At 53.0% G+C, this 23,703-nt stretch overlaps 1 protein-coding gene across 2 annotated transcripts; it reads left to right on the top strand.

Moving 5' to 3' along the window:
• Nucleotides 1–6,733: 6,733 nt before the first annotated feature.
• On the top strand, nucleotides 6,734–21,899 carry LOC132008223 (transcription factor PU.1). 2 transcript variants are annotated; one of them, XM_059386663.1, is made up of 5 exons: nucleotides 6,734–6,983; nucleotides 9,528–9,627; nucleotides 19,534–19,721; nucleotides 20,575–20,737; nucleotides 21,173–21,899. In XM_059386663.1, the coding sequence occupies exons 1-5, from the start codon at nucleotides 6,939–6,941 to the stop codon at nucleotides 21,490–21,492; spliced, it is 816 nt and encodes a 271-aa protein (XP_059242646.1). In that variant the 5' UTR covers nucleotides 6,734–6,938; the 3' UTR covers nucleotides 21,493–21,899. The 2 variants fall into 2 exon arrangements, with proteins under 2 accessions (XP_059242646.1, XP_059242647.1); XM_059386664.1 differs by having other exon boundaries at nucleotides 6,735–6,983; nucleotides 9,531–9,627.
• The last annotated feature ends 1,804 nt before the right edge of the window (nucleotides 21,900–23,703 follow it).

Genomic DNA, 23,703 nt, shown 5'->3' with positions numbered 1-23,703 from the left:
GCCACAGGGCTGCCTGGCCATCCACCGCCCAGGCCTGCCTGGCCACTCTGTCCCTCCACAGAGCTGCCCACTCGTCCAGCGGCGTGGGGAACAGCAATGTCATATGCTGCTGGTGGGAAGAGGGTAGGTTGGTACAATTTTGATTAGGACGATACAACAATATGTCTATCTATCTCAAGACTTAAAATACGGTACCACGAAAACTAGTATAATAGTATGTGTCGGCTATAACTCAGTAAAAAAAAAAAAGACAATTCCTCTGACATCAAAAGAAGAGAGTCAAAAATTCCTGTGCACTTATGCTATAAAATCCAAATAAATTGTCTGGTCTTTTTTCCAATGAGCTAAGATATGAGAGAGGTGTCATTTTCAACATTACTTATAATTTAAGGGCTTTTAAACCTCTTTTTTTTTTTTTAAGACTTTTTTATTTATTTGACAGAAAGAGAGAGAGAAATCACAAGTAGACAGAGAGGCAGGCAGGGGGGCGGCAAGCAGGCTCCCTGCTGAGCAGAGAGCCCGATGCGGGGCTCCATCCCAGGACCCTGAGATTATGAGCTCATCCGAAGGCAGAGGCTTAACCCACTGAGGCACCCCAATTTAAGGGCTTTTAAAGTCAATTTTAGGTAATTACTTTAAAAATTTTTTAAAGGATTTTTGTATATTTATTTGACAGAGAGAGGGAGCAGGGGGGTAGGGAGAAGTAGGCTCCCTGCTGAGCAAGTTTAGGGTTAGGGTTTGGGGAGTCCAATGCCAAGCTCGATGCAGGGCTTGATCCCAGGACCCTGGGATCATGACCTAAGCTGAAGGCAGACTCTTAACTTACTGAGCCACCCAGGCATCCCAATTTTAGGTTATTATATGACACTATTTATTAGTGTCTATAGGGGAGTCACAAGGGTTTTTAACTCAGTGTGTATTTAGTTGTGGTGACTTTCTTTTCAGAACCAATCTTTTTTCATTATTTATTTATTTATTTATTTTGAAAGATTTTAGTCATGGATTTGTCAGAAAGAGTGAGCACAAGCAGAGGGAGTGGCAGGTAGAGGGAGAAGCAGGCTCCCTGCTGAGCAGGGTGCTGGATGATGGACTGATCCCAGGATGCTGGGATCATGACCTGAGCTAAAGGTGGATACTTAACTGACTGAGCCACCCAGGTGTCCCCCAGTCTTTTTTTTTTTTTAATTAGATGACTTTTTTCTTTAAAGATTCTATCTATTTATTTGAGAGAGAGAGAGAGAACAAGCAGGAAGAGGGGCAGAGAGAGAGGGAGAAACAGACTTCCCACTGAGCTCAGAGCCCAACACGGGGCTCTCTCCGAGGATCCCCAGTCATGACCCAAGCCGAAGTTGGGCATTTTTTTAAAAATTTTATTTATTTATTTGACAGACAGAGAGGTTACAAGTAGGCAGAGAGGCAGGCAGAGAGAGGGGGGGAAGCAGGCTCCCTGCTGAGCAGAGAGCCCGATGTGGGGCTTGATCCCAGGACCCTGAGATCATGACCTGAGCCGAAGGCAGAGGCTTAACCCACTGAGCCACCCAGGCGCCTCCGAAGTTGGACATTTAACCAGCTGAACCACCAGGCGCCCCTCTGGTACCTATCTCTTAGCCATCAAAATTAACCTTGAAAAATTAAGTACAGGAAAAAAAAGAATTTATAGCATTTTAACTTCCCATCAAACACTTGCTTCCACAGCAGTAGGTCTGTCTCGCACATTGTTTTCATTTAAGGCAGAAAAGTGTGTTTTGTTATTTGCTGTCGAAAGGTGCTTTTTTAGAGACAAGCAAACATAAAAGCATGAGAAGAGACATCCCGAGCCAGCATTACAAGCCCATCCTGGCCAGGAGACGTGTAACTCAAACCTTCCCTATATTCCCCTCTAGCTTTCCTAAAAAAAAAAAAAAAGTAAATAAATAAAAATACTGCCTTTGACCCAGCATTTGAACTTTTGGTGAATTTATCCTAGACAAACGCTTGCATGTGTGTAAACTATCCAATGTTATTGATTGTATTATGATTTGTAACAGGAAAATACTGGAAACAGCCAGAATGTCCATCCCTGAGACTGTTTAAATCAATTTTTAGACAATGGGATACAATAAGCAGTGGAAATGGACCGCAGCTACCTACACGTAACACCCAGACGGTGGGAAGAGGGAGGAGGACCCCAAAGAATATTTACACCATGATTCTTTTTTTATGAGATTAAAATCTGTTACAATAAAACTCAACTCTAGAGATGTTTACTTAAGTGGTAAAACTATAAGGAAAATTGAGGAAATAATGACTGAAAAAGTTAAGGGTAGTGTTATTTCTAGAGAGAGGGAGAGATGTGTAAGGGGACATTTGGGGAATGCTTCTGGAGTGCTGGGTATGTTTTATTTCTTGACCTGGATGGTGGCTATGGAAGTGTTATTTTTTTTGTTGTTTTTTGTTTTTAATAGGCTCTACACCCAGTGCAGAGCCCAATGCAGGCTTGAACTCACAACCCTGAGATTAAGACCTGAGCTGAAATCAAGAGTCAGATGCTTAGCCAACGGAGCCACCCAGGCACTCCAAGGGTTAGCTTTATGATTTCTCCTTAAATTCTACAGAAATATTTTGTGTTCTCTTTTATATGAATGAGATCTCTCATAATTGATGAATATCACTATCTAGGGCATCTGCCTGGCTCAGTGGGTAGAGCACATGACTCTTGCTCTCGGGATTGTGAATTCAAGCCACATGTCAGGTGTAGAGTTTACTTTAAAAAAAAAAAAATCACAGTCCATTCAAACAGTGAAATACTATACAGTCATTAAAAAGAACAAGACAGCTCTCCTTGTCTGGGCGTGGAATGGATTTAAGGGAAAAATAAAACCAAAGGGAAGTGCCATGTTTTTAATGTGCTACCTTCTGTGTAAAATTTTAAAAATGATGTATCTGCCTTTACTGTGTCTGCTCAGAATTCTCTAGAAAAATGCACAAGAAGTAGGTAATGGGGAGGAAGCCTATGGCCCAGGAACTGGGTGGCCCTTCCTCTTTTCACGCCTTTGAATTCTGTACCATGTGCATATATTATCTATTCAAAAATAAAATAATTTCAAAAAATGTTTTTTTTTGTCTCTCATTCCCTGGAGCTCCCAAGTTTTTTGTTTCAAGTCCATTTCTTTTTTAAAAAGATTTATTTATTTATTGAGAGAGAGAGAGAGAGACAGCAAGATGAGGGAACACAAGCAGGGATTGTGGGAGAGGGAGAAGCTTCGCGCTAAGCAGAGAGCCTGATGCGGGGCTCGATCCCAGGACTCTCTGGATCATGACCCGAGCCGAAGACAGACGCTTAATGACTGAGCCACCCAGGCGCCCCTCAAATCTATTTCTTACTGATAATGAGAGCCACAGCCCAGGCCCAAGACACCGTGGACCCTCTCTGGTCCCCTTTCCTTGGCTGCAGGAGGAGGAGGCTGTCCCGGCTCCTCTCTCCCTCCCCTTTGCCTTCCCCTTCCTCCACCAGCCTTGCTTGTTTTCTTTCTTCTATCACCTCTCTCTGCTCCCTTCCTTGACTCTTTCTCCCGCATTTTTTTTTCTTTCTCTTCCTCTCCAATCCCCCTTTTCCCTCCCAACTCTGTCCACCTTCCCTTCTCTGTGTTTAGTTTCTCCTTCTTCTTCTGCTTCCCTCTCTCTCCATAAGGACCCAGGAGGCAGATCGGATGCCCCAGCTCTCCATGCACACGCTGGACCCTGGGCAAGTCACTGACCTCTTGGGCCTCAGTTTAACAGATGGTTGTCTTGGTTACGTGAGATCTCAAGGGTAGAAGTACCCAGCACGGGGCTGGGCACTCAGAAAAGTTTTGCCCACCCCCCTCCCAACCCGCTTTAGGATCTCTTAGCCCTGGGGTGGTGGATTATCAGATTATCAGACCCTTCTTGCTGCTCTGAATTGCTTAGAATCTGGGTGCTAAGATTCCAAAGGCTTTCAATAATAGTGGGTCCCTGGAGGCGGGGGTAGGGGAAGAATCAGGAAGAGGCCCCCGGTGCATTTTGGGAGGAGGGGAAGTGGAAGGGGGGGTAGGGAGGGCTTGCTGCTCTGTGAATGGACACAGTCACTGGTACTTACTGCACAGAGAGCCATAGACATTGTGCCCATCTTCAGAGAGGGGCGGCCCTGGATCTTTTCTGGGGCTTCGTATCCAGGCCCCTTGGGCTCAGCCAGACTTGGGATAATGGAACCTCTTTCTTCTCCTGGGGCGCCTGGAGACTTGGGCCCTGGGAACACATCAGTGGTGGGTACGTTGTCTGCATCACACTCCCTGCTCACAAGCAGCATGGGCTCCTTGTCTGCCCCAGGGGTGCAAGCTTTGCTTTCGTGTCTTGTCTTGTTTCTTGCCACAGGATGGGGGCTCCCTGTTGCCTTGTTTTCTTCTACCTTCTTGCCTTTGTTCAGGCTGCTTCCTCAGCCAGATGTTCCCTTTTCCTCACATGCTTTCCTACCTGGGAATCTGACCAAATCCATCGTTCCCTGGTGCACCTAGCACCGCTCTCTTGTCCCCTCACCTCCGCAGAGACCATGCTATCTGTTTACATGCGTGTTCTCCCTGCAGGCCTGTGAACTCCGGGGGACCAGGACACACCTTATTCATATTTGTGCCCCCTCCCCAGGCCCAGCCCACGGAAGAACTTCAGTAAAGAGTTAGTGATTAAATGAATGAATGAATAGATAAACATATAAACAAACCAAACTAAGATAGGAATGAATGAATGATTGAAGAATGAACAAATGAATGAATGAACAGAAGAAGCAGGACCGGGGTCTCATGAAGTAAACCTAACCCATCGACAGGCAGTCGGCTGGGACATGGCCTTCTTGGTGGGGAGTAGGGAGCAGGGATGGAACTGATGCCAAGTCAGCGGCCTCGCCCCTACCCTGGGAGGGGCATCGGACAGGCTCCTAGGGAGTCCTAAGGGCTTATGACCTGGACCCCTTGGAGAGTCCCAAGTGCAGATGCAAAAAAACCAGTGAAGATGGAAGTGAAATAGATCTAACGGTGAACCCAGACCTTGTGGACCAGAACCATGGGGTTCTGGGATTCCACTGATGGGAAGGAGGCAGGCTAGTCTTAGTGGGAAAGGGATATAAAACAAAGGGTTAGACTACACATGGAAGGAAACCGAATGCTCAAGAAGTTCTTCCCCAGTGGAGTAGACTCACCAGAGATCAATGGATCAAAAAAATGTCTCTAATTGGGGCTCCTGGGGAGGCTCAGTTAGTCGGGTGTTGGCCTTCAGTTCGGGTCATGGTCCTGGGATCCTGGGATGGAGCCCTACATTGGGCTTCCTGCTTGGTGGGGAGCCTGCTTCTCCCTCTCCCTCTGCGTGCAGGTCCCCATTCTTGTGTGCTTTCTCTCTCTCCCTCTCTGTCAAATAAATAAATAAATAAATATCTTTTTAAAAAAGTCTCTATTCATCCCTGTCTTCCAGACTAGATCAGGAGCTCTCTGAGGGCAGGGATCTTGTCCAATACTTATCTATTTTCCCAACACTCAGCATAGAACGTGAAGCTCAGTTATTGGTAGGCTGCATAGATGGATGGATGGATGGATGGATGGATGGATGGATGAGTGAGTGGGTAGATGATGGATGGTGGATGGGTGGGTAAGTGGATGGTTGGGTGGGTGGAGGGATGGATGGTGAGTGGGTAGAAGGATGGCTGGCTGGCTGGCTGGATGGGCAGGTAAGTAGATGGATGGGTGGGTGGATGGGTGAGCCAATGGATGAACAGATCGAGAGCTGGATATACAGCAGATAAGCAGATGAAGATATAAAGTGATAGATCAATAACAGGTGGATGGGCTAATATATGAGCATATCAATGGCTAGATGGACAAGTAGATGAACAATAGGCGGCTGGATGAATGGGCTAACAGATAAATGGATGAAGGAATGGATGGCTAAATAAAACGATAAAGAAATGAATGTCTGATTGGCTTGACGGGTGAAGAGATGGATGGATAAATAATGGGTAGGAAAATGAATGGATGTGCCCACAAGAAAGGTTTGTAAACCAGGAAGACTAGATTGATTCTCAGGTATCGTTAAGGGGTGGGGAAACTGGGAAATCTGGGTTGGGAATAGAGCTGCTAGGGATATGGAAGAACCAGCGGTCCTTGGGAAACTGGGAGTGGAGGGTGTAAGAACCCAGGATGCCCTGTGGTGGCAGGGAGGCTCTGAGGGAGGGGGAAAGCAGCCTGTGCTGAGCCCCAGGCTGCACAGAACATAGGTGTTGAGGATCCAAGTCCCAGAAGAGCCAGGCGTGGGACTCTGCTAGATCAGAGCTCTCAGCCAGCCAGGCTGAGCCCAGAAAGTGAAGTCCTGGAGAAGGCACCCCGCTTCTGACTCGAAGAAGCTACCGGCTCTGACCCCAAGCAACTGACTGTTGACCACATGGGGATCTCAAGAGCAGTGGGCATCTGTGGGGTTAGGGGGCCTCAGCAGGGCCTGGGGGCAGCATTGTCCCCCTGTGGTAGGGCTAGGCTTCCTCTGTCCCCCTCTTTCTCTCCCACCCCAGCCTCCAAGACCGCCCCTCACAGTTCCAGCTTCCTCTGGGCAGGGGGCCTGGCCCCCATGGCCTCTCAGGCCAGCCCTCTGAGCACCACCTGCCCCAGCCGGCCTGAGACTTCCTGTATGTAGCGCAAGAGATTTATGCAAACGGGCTGGGGCGGTGATGTCACCCCAAGGGGACTATCTCCCAGTGGCAGGCCCTTCGATAAAATCAGGAACTTGCGCTGGCCCTGCAATGTCAAGGGAGGGGGCTCACCCAGGGCTCCTGTAGCTCAGGGGGCAGGCCTGAGCCCTGCGCCCGCCCTGAGTCCGTCCGGCCCCTGACGGGGCGCCCCATCCTGAGGGGCTCCGCACTGGCCCCCACTGAGGCAGGGGACCTGACCGGCTCGGAGCTCGGCTGGATGTTACAGGCGTGCAAAATGGAAGGGTTTCCCCTCGTCCCCCCTGTGAGTACCGGGACTCCTCTACTAGCCAGACCCGCGGCCCTCAGACGACCGCCTGCTGCCCACCAGGCCACCGACCAGCCAGCTGCCCTCCCAGGCTCGCTATCAGTGGGAAGTTGGTGTTTCCTCCCTGGAGCTCCTGGCCTGAGACCCAGCGAGGGGGCCATTAGCTTCTTTGAGCGCGCCCCGGCGGGCTGAGGGCTGGGCCCACGGTGGGGCTGTGATCGGTGGGGCCTGAACGGTTATTTATAGATGGGGCTTGGGTGGCAGGCTGAGCTCCTGGGCAGGGTGCTGGGCTGAGAATGGTGAGGACGGTGGCGGAACGGTGGCGGTGGAGGGGCTGGGGTGACTGGTGTGGGGGGAAGCTGGTCCCCGGACGGTGAAGGCTTGAGGACAGGAGGCAATAGGCCAGAGGTCTCAGCCCATGGCCTGGGTGCTCCTGGAAACAGAGGCTCATTTATGTCTGGGTCCCCAGTGCCTGGTCTGGGGCCTGGCACAGGGGACAGGGTTGTTGACTGAAGGGTCTGGGCCTGGGGCCGGTAGGTCCCCAGGGGCTGGACGACAGCAAGAAATGGAGCGGAGACTAGGACGGCAGTTGTGCTGGGGCACTGGCCAGGGGGCTTGGAGGGGAGGTCAGGGCCAGAGCTGGGCCCATCTGGGGCTGAGCTCAAGGGCGGCATGGTAGGAGCCAGTAGAGTAGAGGCAGGAGCAAGGGCGGGGGCTGAGGGTGGGACAAGGACCAGGGCTGGACGTGAAGCGGCAGGAATCCCAGGGGAGCCCTGGAGGCAAGGGCAGCAGCCCGGGCGATCACCGCTGCCCCTTGCTCCTCCGTGACAGTTGCAGCCTCGGGCAGCTGCAGACCTGCGCCCCTCAGAGAGGACCCCTCTCTCTTTCCCGCCCCATCCCCACTCAGCAGGGCTGGGGAGCGCTGGGGGAGTCGGGCAGGGCTTGACAGGGCCTGCCCACCTGACTCAGCTTTCCTGGCCTAATGGCAGCTCCCTTCCCCCGCCCCACCCCAGCCAGGCCTCTGAGCCCCAGGAGGCACCCCAGGCCTGACATCCCGCTGTTGGAAACCCGGTGCTGGGTTCCTGGCCTTCTTACTGGTCAGACACAGACAGCTCCAGCCAGCCGCCCCAGCCCCAGCCTTGGTCCACCACCAAGAAGCTGGGGGAGGGGGCAGGGGATGGAGGTGGTCCCAGGAAGAGCCAAGTCTGCCTCAAGAAAGCCACAGGCCCAGAAGCTTGGCCACACTGTCTCTGACCCTTGACCTCTCAATCCCTGAAATCCAGACACAGCTAGGCAGGGGGCACCAAACCCCTCAGGGACTACTCCTGGGAAGGTGGGCTCCCAAGGGCCCTCGCCAAGCCCCACCCTGCCCCCTCACCGCCCACCTAAGCCCTTAAGGGCCCAGTAGCTGTTGTGCAATCCCTGGGCACACACTGTGGGGGTGGGGAGAGGCCTGATGACTGTGAAGACTGGGTGTGCTGTCCCTCTGCCCCGGGACAGGGAGGAGTGCGGGCTGGAGGGGGCGGAGGGGGAGAGGACGGGGAGGGGTGAGGGGGCGGAGGAGGAGGAGGAGGAAGAGGAGGAGGAGGAGGAGGAGGAGGGCAGAGGAGAGCAGGGAGGAAGAGGAGGGCGGGGTGGGGGTGGGGAGGAAGAACGAGGGGTGAGGGCAGAGCAAAGGGAGGAAGAGAAGGGAGTATCCCAGGGGGCGTGTCAGGAGGAGGCTGGAGAGCGAGAGGACCAAGGCTCTGGCAGGCCCATGGCCCCCAGTCCTGCCTGGTGACCACAGTGGAACCCATGAGTGTGAGTGGCCATCGGTCGTCATGGGCCCTGAGGGTGCCTTGGGCCCCGGGCACAGGCTGTGGAGACCCTGGCAGGAGGACACGTGTGTGTGCTGAGGGTGGGCATGCAAGCGATGTGTGAGGGGCCTTGATGGTGTGGGCCTGAGCCTGTGTTTAAGGTGCCTGAGAGCGAGCGTGAAGAGATGTGTGTTCATTCAAGGGGCCATATGTGCCTATGGTGTGAGTGTACAGCCGTGTGTACACACGTGGCCGCAGGTGTGTGGGTGCGAGTGACCTGTGGAGTGAGTGTGGGCGGGCACGTGAGTGTGAGTTCATGTGTGGGAGTGTGGGTGTCACGGGGAATATTTGTACATTGGGAGGTGTAGGTGTGTTGGTGTGAACGTGAGAGTTCGTGCGTGAGATGGGGACCTGGGGGTGCAGGTGTGAGTGGGAGTGTGGCTTCAGGAGCCGCTGTGAGGGGAGGGGGTGGAGGGAGCCATGCTCTCCGCTCAGCCTGGGTCCTCTTTTGACCTGTGACCTTTGGAGTCCCTGTGAGCCCCGTTCCGCAGGAGCCAAGACTCTGCTCTCTTGGGTCCCCCGTCCCTGCTGTGGCCTCTCACAGTTTCAGGCAGAGAGAGGGCTGTAGGCCTGACGCAGTCCCTCAGTGCGGGAGGGTGGTGTGGCCCCAACATGCGGGGGGGGGCTGCCACGCCGGCTGGGGTCTTCCCGCCACCACCTGAGCCCTGACAACCTCCTCTCTCAGCAGCCATCGGAAGACCTGGTTACCTATGACACGGACCTGTACCAGCGCCAAACACACGAATACTACCCCTATCTCAGCAGCGATGGAGAAAGCCACAGCGGTGAGTACTGGGCCTTCCCACGCCCCACGCCCCACACCCCCGGCCTGCATTTACCGAGCATCTCCCGTGTGCGCCAGGGCCCGAGGTCCGCTTCATCCAGGTTTATCTTCTGGTCCAATCCGTGTGGCTTTTCACAAACGAGGAAGCAGAGGCTCAGGGAGAGACTTGTGCAAGGTCACACAGCTGGTCAGGGGAGCCCGGTCTGTCTGCTCCAGGCCGGGGACCTCTCCTGCTTTCCTCCCCTGCTCCCCTCACCCCCTTCTTCCTCTCTGGTGTTGTCACCCCTTCACCCAACGTGAATTCCACGTTGGTGTCACCCCCGCTCCCTGCTGTGTTCTCAAGCTCTCTCAACGTTTGGGGCTGGACAATTTCTTTGTCGTGGGGCCTGCCCTGTACACTGCAGGATGTCCGGCAGCATCCCTGGCTTTACCTGTCAGATGCCAGAAGTACCGCCAGTCACGACAACCAAAAATGTTCCCACACGTTATTCGTTACCAAATAACCCCCTGGGGGACAGAGTCACCCCTGTTTAAGAACCGCTCACTGAGGGAAAGGCTCTGAGGCAGAGTGGAGCCCTAGCTTGCAGGGATAGGAGTGAGGATAGAGTACGAGCCAGGTGAGCCTTCAGTCCGAGCTCACTGCCTATCCCAAGGCCCAGCTGCGATCCCGGAGCGCATTCAGGGTTGATGGGGACAGGCAGTAGGGGCCTGGGACCTGGGCAGGGCAGTCAGAGAGGCTACCCAAAGGGGATCTTGGTATATTGATGGGGCACCCCGGAGCCAAAGGGAGAGGGCCTAGGTAGTAGGTCTTCCCTGAGGAATTCTCCAAGAGTCCGAAATCTGGGCAGGCCAGATACCAGGGTGTCTGCAGCCCCAGAGAAAGGTTTCTCACAGTGAGGCCACACCTGGGGGCCAGCCGCACCTGTCGCTTCATCCTTCAGGCACACCTGAGGGCAGTCTCAACCTGAGGGCCCTGCCCGGGGATGGCACAGGCCCCTTCCTTATTAGGAAGGACTCCCACGTCTAGATGCCAAATCCTATGAACGGTGGCACTGGGGTTAACAAGGCTGGCAACGTTTATAAAGGCCAGGCCCGGGAGCCACGTTCAGGGTGTAGGTGCTGGAGGAGCCTCAAGTCCGCATGTGGGAACACAAAGACGTCTCCCCCAATCCGGGGGCAGGTTTGGCAGGAAGGTTTTAAACATCTGCTTTTTCATCCTTCAAAGCTTATTCATGATTCGGCAAGCAATGTGTCCTCTCTGTGGAAAAAGCTGGACAATTTAGAGAGAAAGTCTCCCTCATCCACCTGTCTTCTCAGCACCCCCAGCACGTCCCTCGGGACGTAAGGACTGGCTCCCCCTGGTGGCTCCAGGCAGCAGGACAGGCAGGTCCCTGCAAACTCAGCTTGGCTTTGGGCTGCTTAGGGACGCTTTCCCCTCAGGCCTAACCTCCTCTCACTTTCACTGGGCTTGGGGGCATTTCCTTTGGGCCTGTTGCAGCCTCAGTTTCCCCTCGTGCAATATGAGGGTGTGTTCATACCTCTAGAAACCAGTTAGACCGGGGACTGATGGAGTGAGTGCTTTAGGGAAACCTGCACTTTCCTGGCCCAGTGCCCAGGCAGGTCCCTTACATCTGGGCTGGGGCTCTAGCAATGACTCCTAATCAGATGCCTGAGTACCCTGTTTTGGTCATGCCCCAATTTCTTCAGAGACTCCTCTGGCATACCCAAGTGTCCCGGCCCCTACTCCCTGCACCCCTTCTCCTATCATTTCCAATTTGGGTATCTGTGCTGATCTGGGCATCTGTTCGTTCTTCCTTTTTTCTTTCTTTCTTTCTTTTTTTAAGATTTTATTTATTTATTTATTTATCTGTGAGAGAGAGAGAGAGAACACAAGCAGACAGAGTGGCAGGCAGAGGCAGAGAGAGAAGCAGGCTCCCCGCTGATCAAGGAGCCCGATGCAGGACTTGATCCCAGGACCCTGGAATCATGACCCGAGCCAAAGGCAATGGCTTAACCAACCGAGCCACCCAGTTGTCCCTCTTTTTTCTTTCTTAAAGATTTTATTTACTTATTTGAGAGAGAGAGAGCAAGAGAGCAGAGGGAGAGGCAGAGGGGGAAGACTCCCCACTGACCAGGGAGCCTGATGCGGGGCTTGATTCCAGGACCTCAGGACCTGAGCCAAAGGCAGATGCTTAATGGACTGAGCCACCTGGGTACCCCGTTCTGTCCTTTCCTAATACCTCTTGGAAGGTACTATCTGGAGACTCAAGAGTAGAGACACCCCACATTTTCCAATCAGTTCCTGGACGTCCTCTGTGTCTGCGTTTTCAGATGGTAGTTGAAACTTACTAAGAAGACACTGGGGCTGGACCTGGGGCTGCTCCTGATTTCATCACCCACCAGTGTGTGATCTTAGAGCAAATGACAGCCTCTCAGAGGCCCCGGTCCCTCATATATGGAAGTTAGAGCATGGAAACACTTACCTCGTCATATTGTGGCGATTCACTGAGGTCATGCATGAGATGCTCAAGCTCCTGAATCCAGCAAGGGCCCAGGGAGCTTTCAAGACGTAGTATATTAGCTTTATGACCTCGCCAGGCGGGAGAGAGGAAGCGGCTGGGAGAGTGGGAGAAGCCGGAGGGGTCTGCAACAGACCCACTGCGTCAGTTTCAGCCAACCCAGGTGCCAGGCAACCAGCCAGCCGCCCACCCATCACCACCCGCCCTTGTAGCCACCCACTCAACCTTCCAACACGAATCATTTTTCCATATGTCCACTCATTCCTCATTTGTCCGACTACCCAACAGCTCCTGATAAGATGCTGTGTGCCAGGCACTGTTCTAGACACCAGAGGCTCCATGATAAACGAGTTAGATGAGCTCTCCTGACAGCTTACATTCCAGAGAGGGAAGAGGCCATGAACAGTCACATAAGCAGACACACAATACTAAGTCCTATGAAAGGCAAAGTCATGTAACAGAGCGCCGACGACTACTTTCCCTTGGGAGGTCAGGGCAGGCCTCTGAGGAGGGGGCAGTTGAGGTGATTAGGCCAGTGGATGCAGAGGAGAAAGACGCACCAGGCAGAGAGAACAGCAAGCGCCAAGCAGCGCAGACTTCCGACAGAGGCGGGGGTCTTGGGGGTGGAGACTGAAGCAAGCCGGAGGGGCCTGCCAAGGACACAGTACACAGGGCCCGAAGGCCAGAGTTTGGGTTTTATCCTGCAAACAATGGGAAGGCATTGCAGGGTTTGAGCGGAGAAATGACATGATCTGAATCATCCTCTGTGTGTGTGTGTGTTGAAAATCTAAATACATTTTAAATCGTCAATTTTTGATTGTTAGGGTAAACATTGCAAAAATTTTAAAATACTTATCACGTAAGATGGTTCCCTCTTCCCGAGCTCCTTCCCCTCTGATAGCACCTTTGTCCACCCAGGCAGACGTTTTATTCCGTGTATATATCCTCTTGTATGTCTGTCAATGTGTGCACGCACGTGTGTATATTCTGTTCCCGCCACAATGGAACAGTAGCATCACGCCGTCCCGCAAGTTGCTACCTTTTTCCCAAGCTTATCATAGACATGTCTTTGTGACATACATGGCACAGCAGAGACAGAGGAAAGCTATTTTCCCAAGCTTCCTATTCCAATGCCAAGGAATCTAGATTGAATCTTCAATTTGAGGTACTACCGAATGGGCCATCTTGTTCTGTGTAAGACTCTAATTAGAGTCATTCCGAATGCACACACACACACACACTCTCACACTTCACAAATTCCCAAATGCTTCTACAGCAATATTTTCCCAGTTTTACTGATGGAACCGACCTAGGATACTGTGTAGGGTTAAGGTGCAGGACCTAATGACCCGACGGCCACAGACAGTGCGAAATGGGTACCACGGTAAATTCGGTTAATATCCTTCACCTCATAGAGATTAAATAAAAAGATTTTCTCCTGGTGGAAAGAACGTTGAGGATCCAATCTCTTGGCAACTTTCCAATATACCGCACCACATTGTTAACTGCAGCACCACATTGTACGTCGTGTCCTGGTACTTATAACCATAGGGTGTCCCTTTTTTTTTTTTTTAATTTTCCTTTTTGACCACATTCCTCCAAATTTCCCAACCCCAAACCCAGCCTCTGGCAACCACAAATCTGATTTCCTTGTCTATAAGCTCAGGATATATTTTTTTAAGATTCCACATACAAGTAAGATAACACAATATTTGTGTTTCTCCGTGTACTGACTTTTGGCCTCAGTATCTACATTTTCCGGTATGAGAACCATGTGAAGGTTACTCAGCTGAGCCACATGGGACACTTTGATTACCTGTACTTGCTCGTCCCCGAAAAAGAGGACAAGGGGCATGGTGACAAGGAGGTAGCGTCCTCGTTCTGGAGCCAGGTTGATGAGACTCATGCCCCATCACCCTCCCCACTATTCTCTGGGGTGACCAAGGGCAAGGTGTTTTACCTCTCTGTCTCAACTTCAAAATGCTACCGAATTTTCAGGATTGCTGCAAGGGTTGAGTGAGTCACTGTATGTCCAATCCTTAGAAAGGTGCCTGGCACACGGTGAATGCTACATACCGCGGACAGGACTTGTTACTCTTCTCGCCAGAGCGTCCTAAGAGAGGGTGTGTGGGAGGTAGGGTTTTGCTGTTTACTTGTTCTCATGTCTTCATGGTTAACAGTAGGTCGGCCGTGTACAGAAATCTAGGTTGAAACCCACATTTTCCCTTAGAAATTTGAAAGCATTTCTGTATCTTCTGGTTACTGGAGTTTTTTTCTTTGAAGTCGGATCTCTTTTTATGTCCTCTTTTTGGAATGTAACCTTGTTTTTTGTTTTTGTGGGTTTTTCTGCTTGTTTAGTTTCATTTTGTCTCTCTGGAAGTTTTTAGTACCTTCTTCCAATACTCAGGGGTTCCAATGAATAAGCTTTTAAAAAAATCACTCTGGCTGCTGTAGGGGCCACTGTAAGAACAGGGAGAAAGTACTGCGAGGGGACTCCTGGAATAATCCAGGAGAGAGATGACAGTGGCTTGGCCAAGGGTGGTGGCCCTAGAGACAGAAAGGAGTGGACAGATCTGGGACAGATTTTGAAGGCAGGGCTCCTAAAATTTAATGATTGTTCATATTATTTTAAATTGTGGCCAAATATGCATAATATAAAATGGTAGTTCTATTTTAAATTTTTGAGGACCTCCAGATTGTTTTCCACAGTGGCTGCACCATTTTACCTTCCCACCCCCAGGGCAGAGGGATTCCAATTTCTCCACATCCTCACCAACACTGGTTAGTTTCTGGGTTTTGATAGCAGCCATCGCAACAGATGTGATGGGATTTGTTCTCTGTGAGGGGACTGGTGAAGGAACTAGAGTTCCAAGGCATGACTCCTCTCCATCTTTCCATCTTTCCAAGTACTCTTTTATCCTCCCGCTGACCGTCTACCCCGTGCATACACACACCCATCTAATCATGCACTCATTGACCTTTCCAGTTGTCCTTCCCTTCACCCGCCAAACCCTCTAGCAATTTCTTACGGACCTATCCATCTAATCAATGTCTACCAAGCATCTCTTGTACTCCAGGCACATTGCTAGGTGCTAAGGAAACAACGAAACACAAGTCCTATCAGATTTATTATTTTAAGAGGAGAAATAACTAAAACTTCAATAATTAGGATACAAGGTGGAGAGTAACAAGTATATGAAGCCTAGAGCTCCACTCTCTGACCTCTGGTTCCCTTACAGGAGCAATGGGCAGGAGGGCTGGGCTGCAGGAGCCCCTGTCCAGTGGTCTGTGATTTCCTAAAGTTTTTTTTTTCTCAGCCTTTGTCTTCTTAATTCCTCATGATCCTTCTCTGTCTTGATCCTACTTCTGCTCTCCTGGGGGGGGGGGACCCTGAGTTTAAGACTGGGATTTCTGTTCCGAGGAGATAAGGTCAACTGAATGACACTTAGGGCTTAAGTTTTGTGTATGTGTGGAGTTGCTTGGAATATCATTTTGTTTTTGTCCTGGTGACTTACAGGTATTAGGGACACCAAAAATACTAAGTCAGAATATTGATTGGGTGGGTAGGACTTTGGTCCCAGATTGGGAGCTGGCTTAGAGGGAGGTAATGAAAGATCAAGATGAATGAGTTCTTGCTGGCTGTCTGGAACAGATGGAAGGAATGACGGGTGATGAACGGGTGGCTAGATGAGGGATGGATGGATAGATGGATTGTGATGGATAAGCGGAAGAGGGACCAGTGATGGATGGATGAATGAAGACTGGATGGAGGGAGGACAGATGATGAACCATGGGTGAGAGTGGCTGATGGCAGACAGACAGAGAGATAAAAGCAGGCAGGAAAGCTGGTGGCAGCATGGGTCTTAATTACAGCTCTCATTAACAGCCTTGCTTCTCAGAAGTTGTATGATGTAATGATAGGAGTTCAGTCCCTGAAGGAAGACACAGGTGACTTTACCAATGCCTGCCTGAGAACAAGGGACTTAATCTCTTTGTGTCATAGTTTCCTCATGTGCAAAAGAAAGATTATACTAGGGGCGTCTGGATGGCTCAATGGGTTAAGCCTCTGCCTTTGGCCCAGGTCATGATCTCAGGGTCCTGGGATCAAGCTCCACACTGGGCTCTCTGCTCAGCAGGGAGACTGCTTACCCCCGCCCCCCCACCGTCTGCCTCTCTGCCTGCTTATGATCTCTCTCTGTCAAATAAGTAAATAAATAAAATCTTTTTTTTTTTTTAAAAGAAAGATTATACTAAAAAAAAAAAAAGAAGAAGAAGTGTCACACTACTATGGCCACCTGGTCAGAGCTAAGGTGAGATTCAATGAGAAATGTGGTATGAGGACTCAGCATCGCGCAGTACATAAAAATGCATATTAAAAGCTAACTTTTACCAATCATTTGAATATTGGTTAAGGCCCACTATGTGTTGGGTGGCCTGCCAGGCTATGAAAAGGAGGGGTCGAACTTCAGATATGCCAATGGCATCATATTCCTTTGAGGAGCAGAGTCATGCTAAGGAGACATTGTGCAGGATGATCCCGGTAACCCAGTGAAGGGGTAAAGCACTGTGTTCGTGAACAGTCGTCTAGAAGTGAGGTCCAAAGAGCCCAGGACTGCCGACCTTTGCACTAGGAAGGATTCTTTGCATTGTGTTCCTTCAGAGGGCCCCATGCTTAGAACGTCTCTGCCTACCAGGCAGCGTTTATTACATAATTGCCTGAGCTCCCAAATCAAGGGTAAAGGCGAGGTTTCCGTTGGGCCTTTTGAAACCTTAATGGTAGCTCGAGTCCCCTTTGCAGCTTTCAGGGGATCCTGGAGCAGGGTTCCAGGGTTTCAGTGAGCAAAGGAACCTCTTTAGGACCTGGTTAAATTCCAATTCCCAGCTCCTCTCTCGGTGCTTCTGATTCCCTGGGTCTCCAAGTGGAGCCCCAAGCCCCCCAGAGTGACTCTGATGAAGGTGTCCTGAGAATCCCATGGGAAATGCTGGCCTAGGCCGGGGCCACTAGAGTGAGCTGAGGGGTCTTCTGCAGAGCTAGAACAGAAAGGGTGAGCAGGAGGGAAAGAGAGCCATCGGAGGACCTCACCCTACACCTGCAGCACTGCACACAGGCAGGCTCCTCCAAACCCTGGACCCGAAGTGGGTGTGCAGGTGGGGGTTGGTAGGCAAGATAAGGCATTCTGGCAAGATCTGGACGGTTCAAACTGAGTGTGGAAGGCAAACATGGGAGGGGTCAGGAGTGGGGCCAGGGGGCGGATCTACCCCTAAAGAGGACCCGGGATTGGCTCACCAAATCCCAGAGCCCCCCAAAGGGCCCCATCTCTAAAGCACAGAGCCAACTCTCCCAGGCCAGTGGAGAGCTTCTGGGTCCTGTTAATCTGCTGCAAGATGAAAGTACCAATGAAACATTGTTTTGTTTTCCTGTCAGATTTGGATAATTTTGTGGAGGAGAGTCAGAGAGAGTTTTCAGGAGGCTAGGGTTTATTCATTCATTCCTTTGTTCACTCCTTCGGGAAATGTTTGTTGAGTGACTACTGTGTTTAGCCTTGGGGGTGAAGGGAGACCAACACCAGTCACTGTCCTCATGGTGCAATGCTGAGGCCCCAGATCTAGCCTTTGGGAGAAAGAGACACCTACTACCCCCCCCCCCCCAAAAAAAACCCTGATTTGAGTGGTCCACTGACTGATTGGCAGGGAGTGGGAGGAAGAAGAGGAGATAAACATGAATGAAAATATCTGTCATTTGCTGAAGTGCTAATCTAGGTTCTTTAGAATAACACAGCGGTCCTAGTAGTAGTAATGTTTATTGAATGGAATTTTGTGCCCGGTTCTCCTCTAGGCACCTTGCAGACATTAGCTCATTCAACCTGCACAAGACTATGGGATATCTGTCATTATTAGCCCCATGTTGCAGACGAGAAAACTGAGGCTTATAGATGTGCAGCAACCTGCCCGATGGCAGAGGCGGGATTTGAACCCAGCTCTGCCTGACTCCCAGATCATGTACTTTCTCTCTTCTGTGCCATATCGCTTTGCAGAGGTGGGAGTGTGGGCTGCCTGGATTGTGGATTTGGGTGATTTCATGTGTGGACACGACCTCTGTTAACTACCCAGTCGGGTCTTTGACTTTTAGATTAGGGAATTGGAGGCTCGGGGAAATACAATGTCTTGTCTAGGGTCACAGAGCAAAGCCATCGCAGAGCGGTATTAGGAAGCAAGTCTTCTGAGAACCCGTCCAAAGCCAAAAAAACGCATGTCATTTTTTGGGGGTGTGTGAATGAATGACTATGTGCTTTTGTGAAAGCAAAAAAGACAGACAGACAGACAGACACACACACACACACACACACACACACACACGGGGTTGGTATTTGTTTCCATGTAGCATCCCAGAGAGGCTGCCTTGGCCTAGAATCTTGGACACTCCCTCTTGGGTCACATGAGAAAATCCCTCTTGTCCCTTTATCACCACATCTTCTTTTGGACCCCAGATTGTCCCCAGGAACTCCACAGACGTGTGGCAGGTTTTTGTTTTGTTTTGTTTTCTTCCTGGAAAAGATGTTCAGCGAAATCATGTCCTAGTCCCAAGACAGAGCTCCTGATGGCACGTGGCTGTTCCCCAAACTCGAATCCCCCCCACCGCAGACTCTGAAAGCACCTATGGGGAGTTTCCAGTGTAGCCCTGTGTCTTGGCATCCTGGCTCGGAGACAGACAGAGCCGCTCAGAGGCATGGCTTCGGAGGGGCAGTGCCATGGGCCGGGACAGGTTCTGGTGGGTGAGGAACGTCAGCCGTGTGACTTCACGATCACACCTTGACGGTGGGACAGGACCATGTGTGTGTGACTGTGGCCTCAGGAACCACTCTGGTTTCCAGAGAAGCAGAGGGGGAATCAGCATTCCCCGAGGGCCTTCTCCGGGGCTGGGAGTTTTTACAAATGTGAACTTATTTGCATGCTCCCAATAACTATGATCCCCATTTTATTAGTGAGCCAACAGCTGAGAATGAAGAGGTCGGTGCCCATGCCTGAGGTCTCACGGACAGCAAACGGCTGAGCCAGGATTCAGACTCTGGCTGAGCCAGGATTCAGATTCTGCCCATGTCCTTGTGCCTGCGGGGAAGGCAGGCTAGAATGGTTGCTGGGAGTGCAGGCTTTGCCTCGGACCCGGGTCTTAGCTCAGGCCAGGGCCTCCAACTGCCTGGCCAAGCCTCAGTGACCTCATCTGTAAAATGGGGTGGTACCTAACGAGGCAGGTGGGGAGATCGTGGGGACCCCAGCCGGGTGGGCGGTCACCGCCCCTCCACGGCCCGGATGACTGTGCTCTGCGTCACCATGAGCTCTCCCTGCCCGCGTACTCCGGGCTCACCGCACGCCACCCCCCGCCCCTGCAGACCATTACTGGGACTTCCACCCGCACCACGTGCACAGCGAGTTCGAGAGCTTCGCGGAGAACCACTTCACGGAGCTGCAGAGCGTGCAGCCCCCGCAGCTGCAGCAGCTCTACCGGCACATGGAGCTGGAGCAGATGCACGTGCTCGACACCCCCATGGCGCCGACCCACGCGGGCATTGGCCACCAGGTGCGTGCGGCCGCCGGTCCCGCGGGACCCGGCCTGTGGTGAGGCTGGCGCTCCACAGGAAGCTGACACAGGCTCTTACTCAACTTGGCTTCCTGCCCCACAGCGCCAACGGCGGCCGGAGCCGTTAGGGCTGCCTCCTGACCCTCCGACTGACCTCGTGACCCTGCACCCCTTATCGGCTCTGGCCCCACACCAGACAGAGCCCCGATAATTCCCACCCTCCTCTGATCCGCCTGACCACGGTGGCCCTCCCGACCCCAACCATGCCTCCCACCCCATCCACGGGCCCCTCACCGACCCAGGCCCCATCTCACTGGACACTGATCTCCGCTGGTCTCCCCCGGCCTCCCCATCTCCACTGACCCCCTTTATTGATCCTGCTCAGCCCCACGCACCTTAATCCCAGTCAGTGACCTCCGTTAACATCTACCACCCCGCGCGGACCTCCACGGACCCTTCCCTCATGTCTCACCAACTTATTAGAAACCGCATTCCCTCCCTTACCCGACCCCTCGGCCCCTCTGCTCTGCCCCCTCTGACCCCAGGAATGCCAGGCCATATAGTACCTCTGTGCATATAGGGAGAGGGCGCCCTTTCCCTGGGCCATGCCGCCACCAACTAGGAGGCCCACAGCGGGCTGGATTTCAGCAGCCCCTGGCCCCCCACAACCCACGCCATGTGGGAGTTCACCCTGCCGGACCCCTGTAACCTGACTGACCTCCAACTTCCCCAGCCCTCTCCCAAATCTTTCTGACCCTTGCTGGCCTCGCCACCCTCTCTACTTCTCTTTCCAGCAGTCCTGAGCTGGGAACTGGGCCTCGCTGAACTTGACCCTCTTTCCCTGTCTTTCTAGGTCTCCTACCTACCCCGGATGTGCCTCCCATACCCTTCCCTGTCCCCGGCCCAGCCTAGCTCGGACGAGGAGGAAGGCGAGAGGCAGAGCCCGCCGCTGGAGGTGTCTGACGGGGAGGCTGATGGCCTGGAGCCAGGGCCTGGCCTCCTGCATGGGGAAACAGGTAGGGTGGCTCAGCCGTGCGCCCCGGCCCCGGCCATTATGTGCCCCTGGCACCCCAGCCAAGGCCACAGCGGTCCTGGCACAGAGCTGAGTGTGTGTCCGTATCTGTGAGCGTGTGAACGTTTGCCCACGTGTGCGCTGTGTCTGTGACCATCTGTGCTGTCCGTGTGTCGATGAGCACCAGAGCATGAGTGCGGTACAGACACGCACAGGCATCTCTGCGACCGAGCCTGGGACCGTGCATGTGCGTCTATACCTCTCTGGGTTGCGTGTGAGTGGGTGTGAGCAGGTGTGAGTGCCAGGGCCCTGTACACCACCCCCTCCTTCCAGTCCTTCTCCAGGGAGCACTCCCTCCCCACGCCGGGGGGGCCCCTACATCGGGGGGAGGGGAGGGTGGGTGCCTGTGTGGGGGTGGCTGACCGCCTCCCGCCTGCAGGCAGCAAAAAGAAGATCCGCCTGTACCAGTTCCTGCTGGACCTGCTCCGCAGCGGAGACATGAAGGACAGCATCTGGTGGGTGGACAAGGACAAGGGCACCTTCCAGTTCTCGTCCAAGCACAAGGAGGCGCTGGCACACCGCTGGGGCATCCAGAAGGGAAACCGCAAGAAAATGACCTACCAGAAGATGGCCCGCGCCCTGCGCAACTATGGCAAGACAGGCGAGGTCAAGAAGGTCAAGAAGAAGCTCACCTACCAGTTCAGCGGGGAGGTGCTGGGCCGCGGGGGCCTGGCCGAGCGGCGCCACCCGCCCCACTGAGCCCAGGCCCGCCGACCCCACTGGGCCCGCCAGGCCTCCCCGCTGGCCATAGCATTAACCCCTCGCCTGGCCCGGACACAGGGAGGCAAGCTCCCAGGGGCCGGGGGCAGGACTGCGGCGGGCCGGGCCTCGCCTCACCTGTCCACTCCCTCCTCCAAGCCCGCTACCCACACCTCTCCTCCCCTCCCGCCAGGACTCCAGCCCCGGCTCCAGGGGGCTCCCTGGGCGTCTGACCCCAGGGAGGGGTCGGCCTTGCTTAGTGTGACCCAGGGTGCTACCTTGGAAGTTGGAAGTCATCATATTTGTGTACATGGAACCTTTCTTCTTAAGTGTCTCTCCTTTCCCCGACCTCTTTCTTCCCCGTTAGCTTCCTCAAGGAGCAAAGTTATTAAAGTTATTCTCCGTGAGTTCTCCTGTAGCACAGAGTCTCTTTTACGATTTTTTGTGCATCTTGTCTGGGTGCCCCTATCTGATCTCTCTTTTTCTCGCTTGTCCTTCCGGGTGTTGCCGAGGACCTCACCTGGGGCTGGGCGCTGGGGACATCAGAACAAATGACACACGGTGCCAAGCCCAGAGTTAGAGCTGGTGGAAGAAGTCCTTGGTTGTTCTTAGGGGAATAAATCAGTAAGAAGCCCTCTGTATCTGATAAATGGGCTTTTAAAAAATGCCTCAGTGAGGCTTAAACTCTAGGTCACGGCCCCCATGAGGATGAGGATCGTAATCAAGGCCACGACACTGGATTTTCCGGCCATTTATTACACGTCAGGCTTGAGAGGCAAAGTCAAATATCATCCCATTTTTACAGACTGGGAAACTGAGACTTGGAGAGGTCACGTGATCTGTCCAAGGTCACACAGCTGGGTGAGGGGCAAGCAGATCCTGCTGCATGCTGGCTGCTAGGTCAGCATAAGGCAGGAAGCCCCCTCTCCCGCCGTGTCTGGAATGGGGAGCTGGTGAGCAGGGACCCCCAGGGTCCAGCTCGTGTCTTGATGCTCTCTGGCTTCTGGTCCACGACAAGGGAGACCTAGAAAAAGAGGAGCCTGGAAGCCTCCAGCATCTTGCTTCCAACAGTAAGCAGCGAGGTGTGGTGCAAGACAGCCTGGGAGTGAGGAAACATCCCAAGGCAGCCAGCAAGCCTCAGAGAGCCCAGACTTGGGGGTGGGGGTGGGGTGGCATCAGGGCAAACACCCCCAAACACCTGCTTGCCCTGAGGGTTGACCTGTGACCTCCTTTCTCAGGTCTCCAAGCCCCTGGAGAGGATAAGCGGTGCTCAGTCCTCTTTAAAGAAGGTTAAGGAGCAGGTGATTCAGTAGTTGAAAAACCGTGGGCAGGGCCAGAGACCAATAATCCTATTCCTAATCCTGGTGGAAAGGAATGGTAAATTGCCTCCCCCCCGCCCCCCGCAGCGATGCCTGTGTAGAGAATCCTTCCCTCCTGCCGTGGGTGGGGGGGCGCATGAGCATTCCTGATACTGGATCTTGCATGGAGAGATTCCCACATAATTTTCTTCTTTCCGTGTAGCCACTGATGACCCAGATGTGGGGCAGGGGGAGGCAGAAGTTCATTAAGGAACAGTGTGACGGGGGGTGCACAAAATTTTGGCAGTATTTTTTGTGTGAATCTGACTTCCACTTTGGGGTGTATTTAAAGATTAGCCCCATGTCCTCACCTGCAGGCCCAGCCCCGTTCCCTCTGGGTGACACCAGCACCCAATATTTTGGGGGCTGCCCTCCTGGCCCTGGCCTGAGCCCACCCAGGACTCCACGCGGCCAGTCCAGGCCCCGCGAGCCCCAGTGGCAGAGGCATTGTCATCCAGCCTTTTCTACCTGCCTGACACCTGCTCTAGCATTTTCATTTATAACCCACTTCACTCGGAACAGTCCTACGCGGTGGGTGCTGCTACCATCACCCCACTTTACGGACAAGGGAACTAAGGTCCAGAGGTGAAGGAAGGGGCAGTGCCAGGACTCGGGGCGGCCCGGCCCCAGGATCTGGGTGCATACCAATCCGTCCCACCATTTCTCCGCCAGGTGGACATACAGACAGGCTGTGGGGTACCCCTGAGGCTCACCAAGGTTTGGGGGGCAGAAGCCATCGTATTGGACTAGAGGGGGAAGGGCCGGGAGCTATCAGGGAACAATGTGGCCCCGCTATCTCCCTGGAGAGCCTCACTCCCTGGAATTTGTCTATATTTAGCAGGTGGCCGGGCAG

This window comes from Mustela nigripes, unplaced genomic scaffold (genome assembly GCF_022355385.1).
Source record: "Mustela nigripes isolate SB6536 unplaced genomic scaffold, MUSNIG.SB6536 HiC_scaffold_76, whole genome shotgun sequence".
Taxonomy (NCBI): Eukaryota; Metazoa; Chordata; class Mammalia; order Carnivora; family Mustelidae; genus Mustela; species Mustela nigripes.
This window is presented reverse-complemented; position numbering and strand designations above follow the sequence as displayed.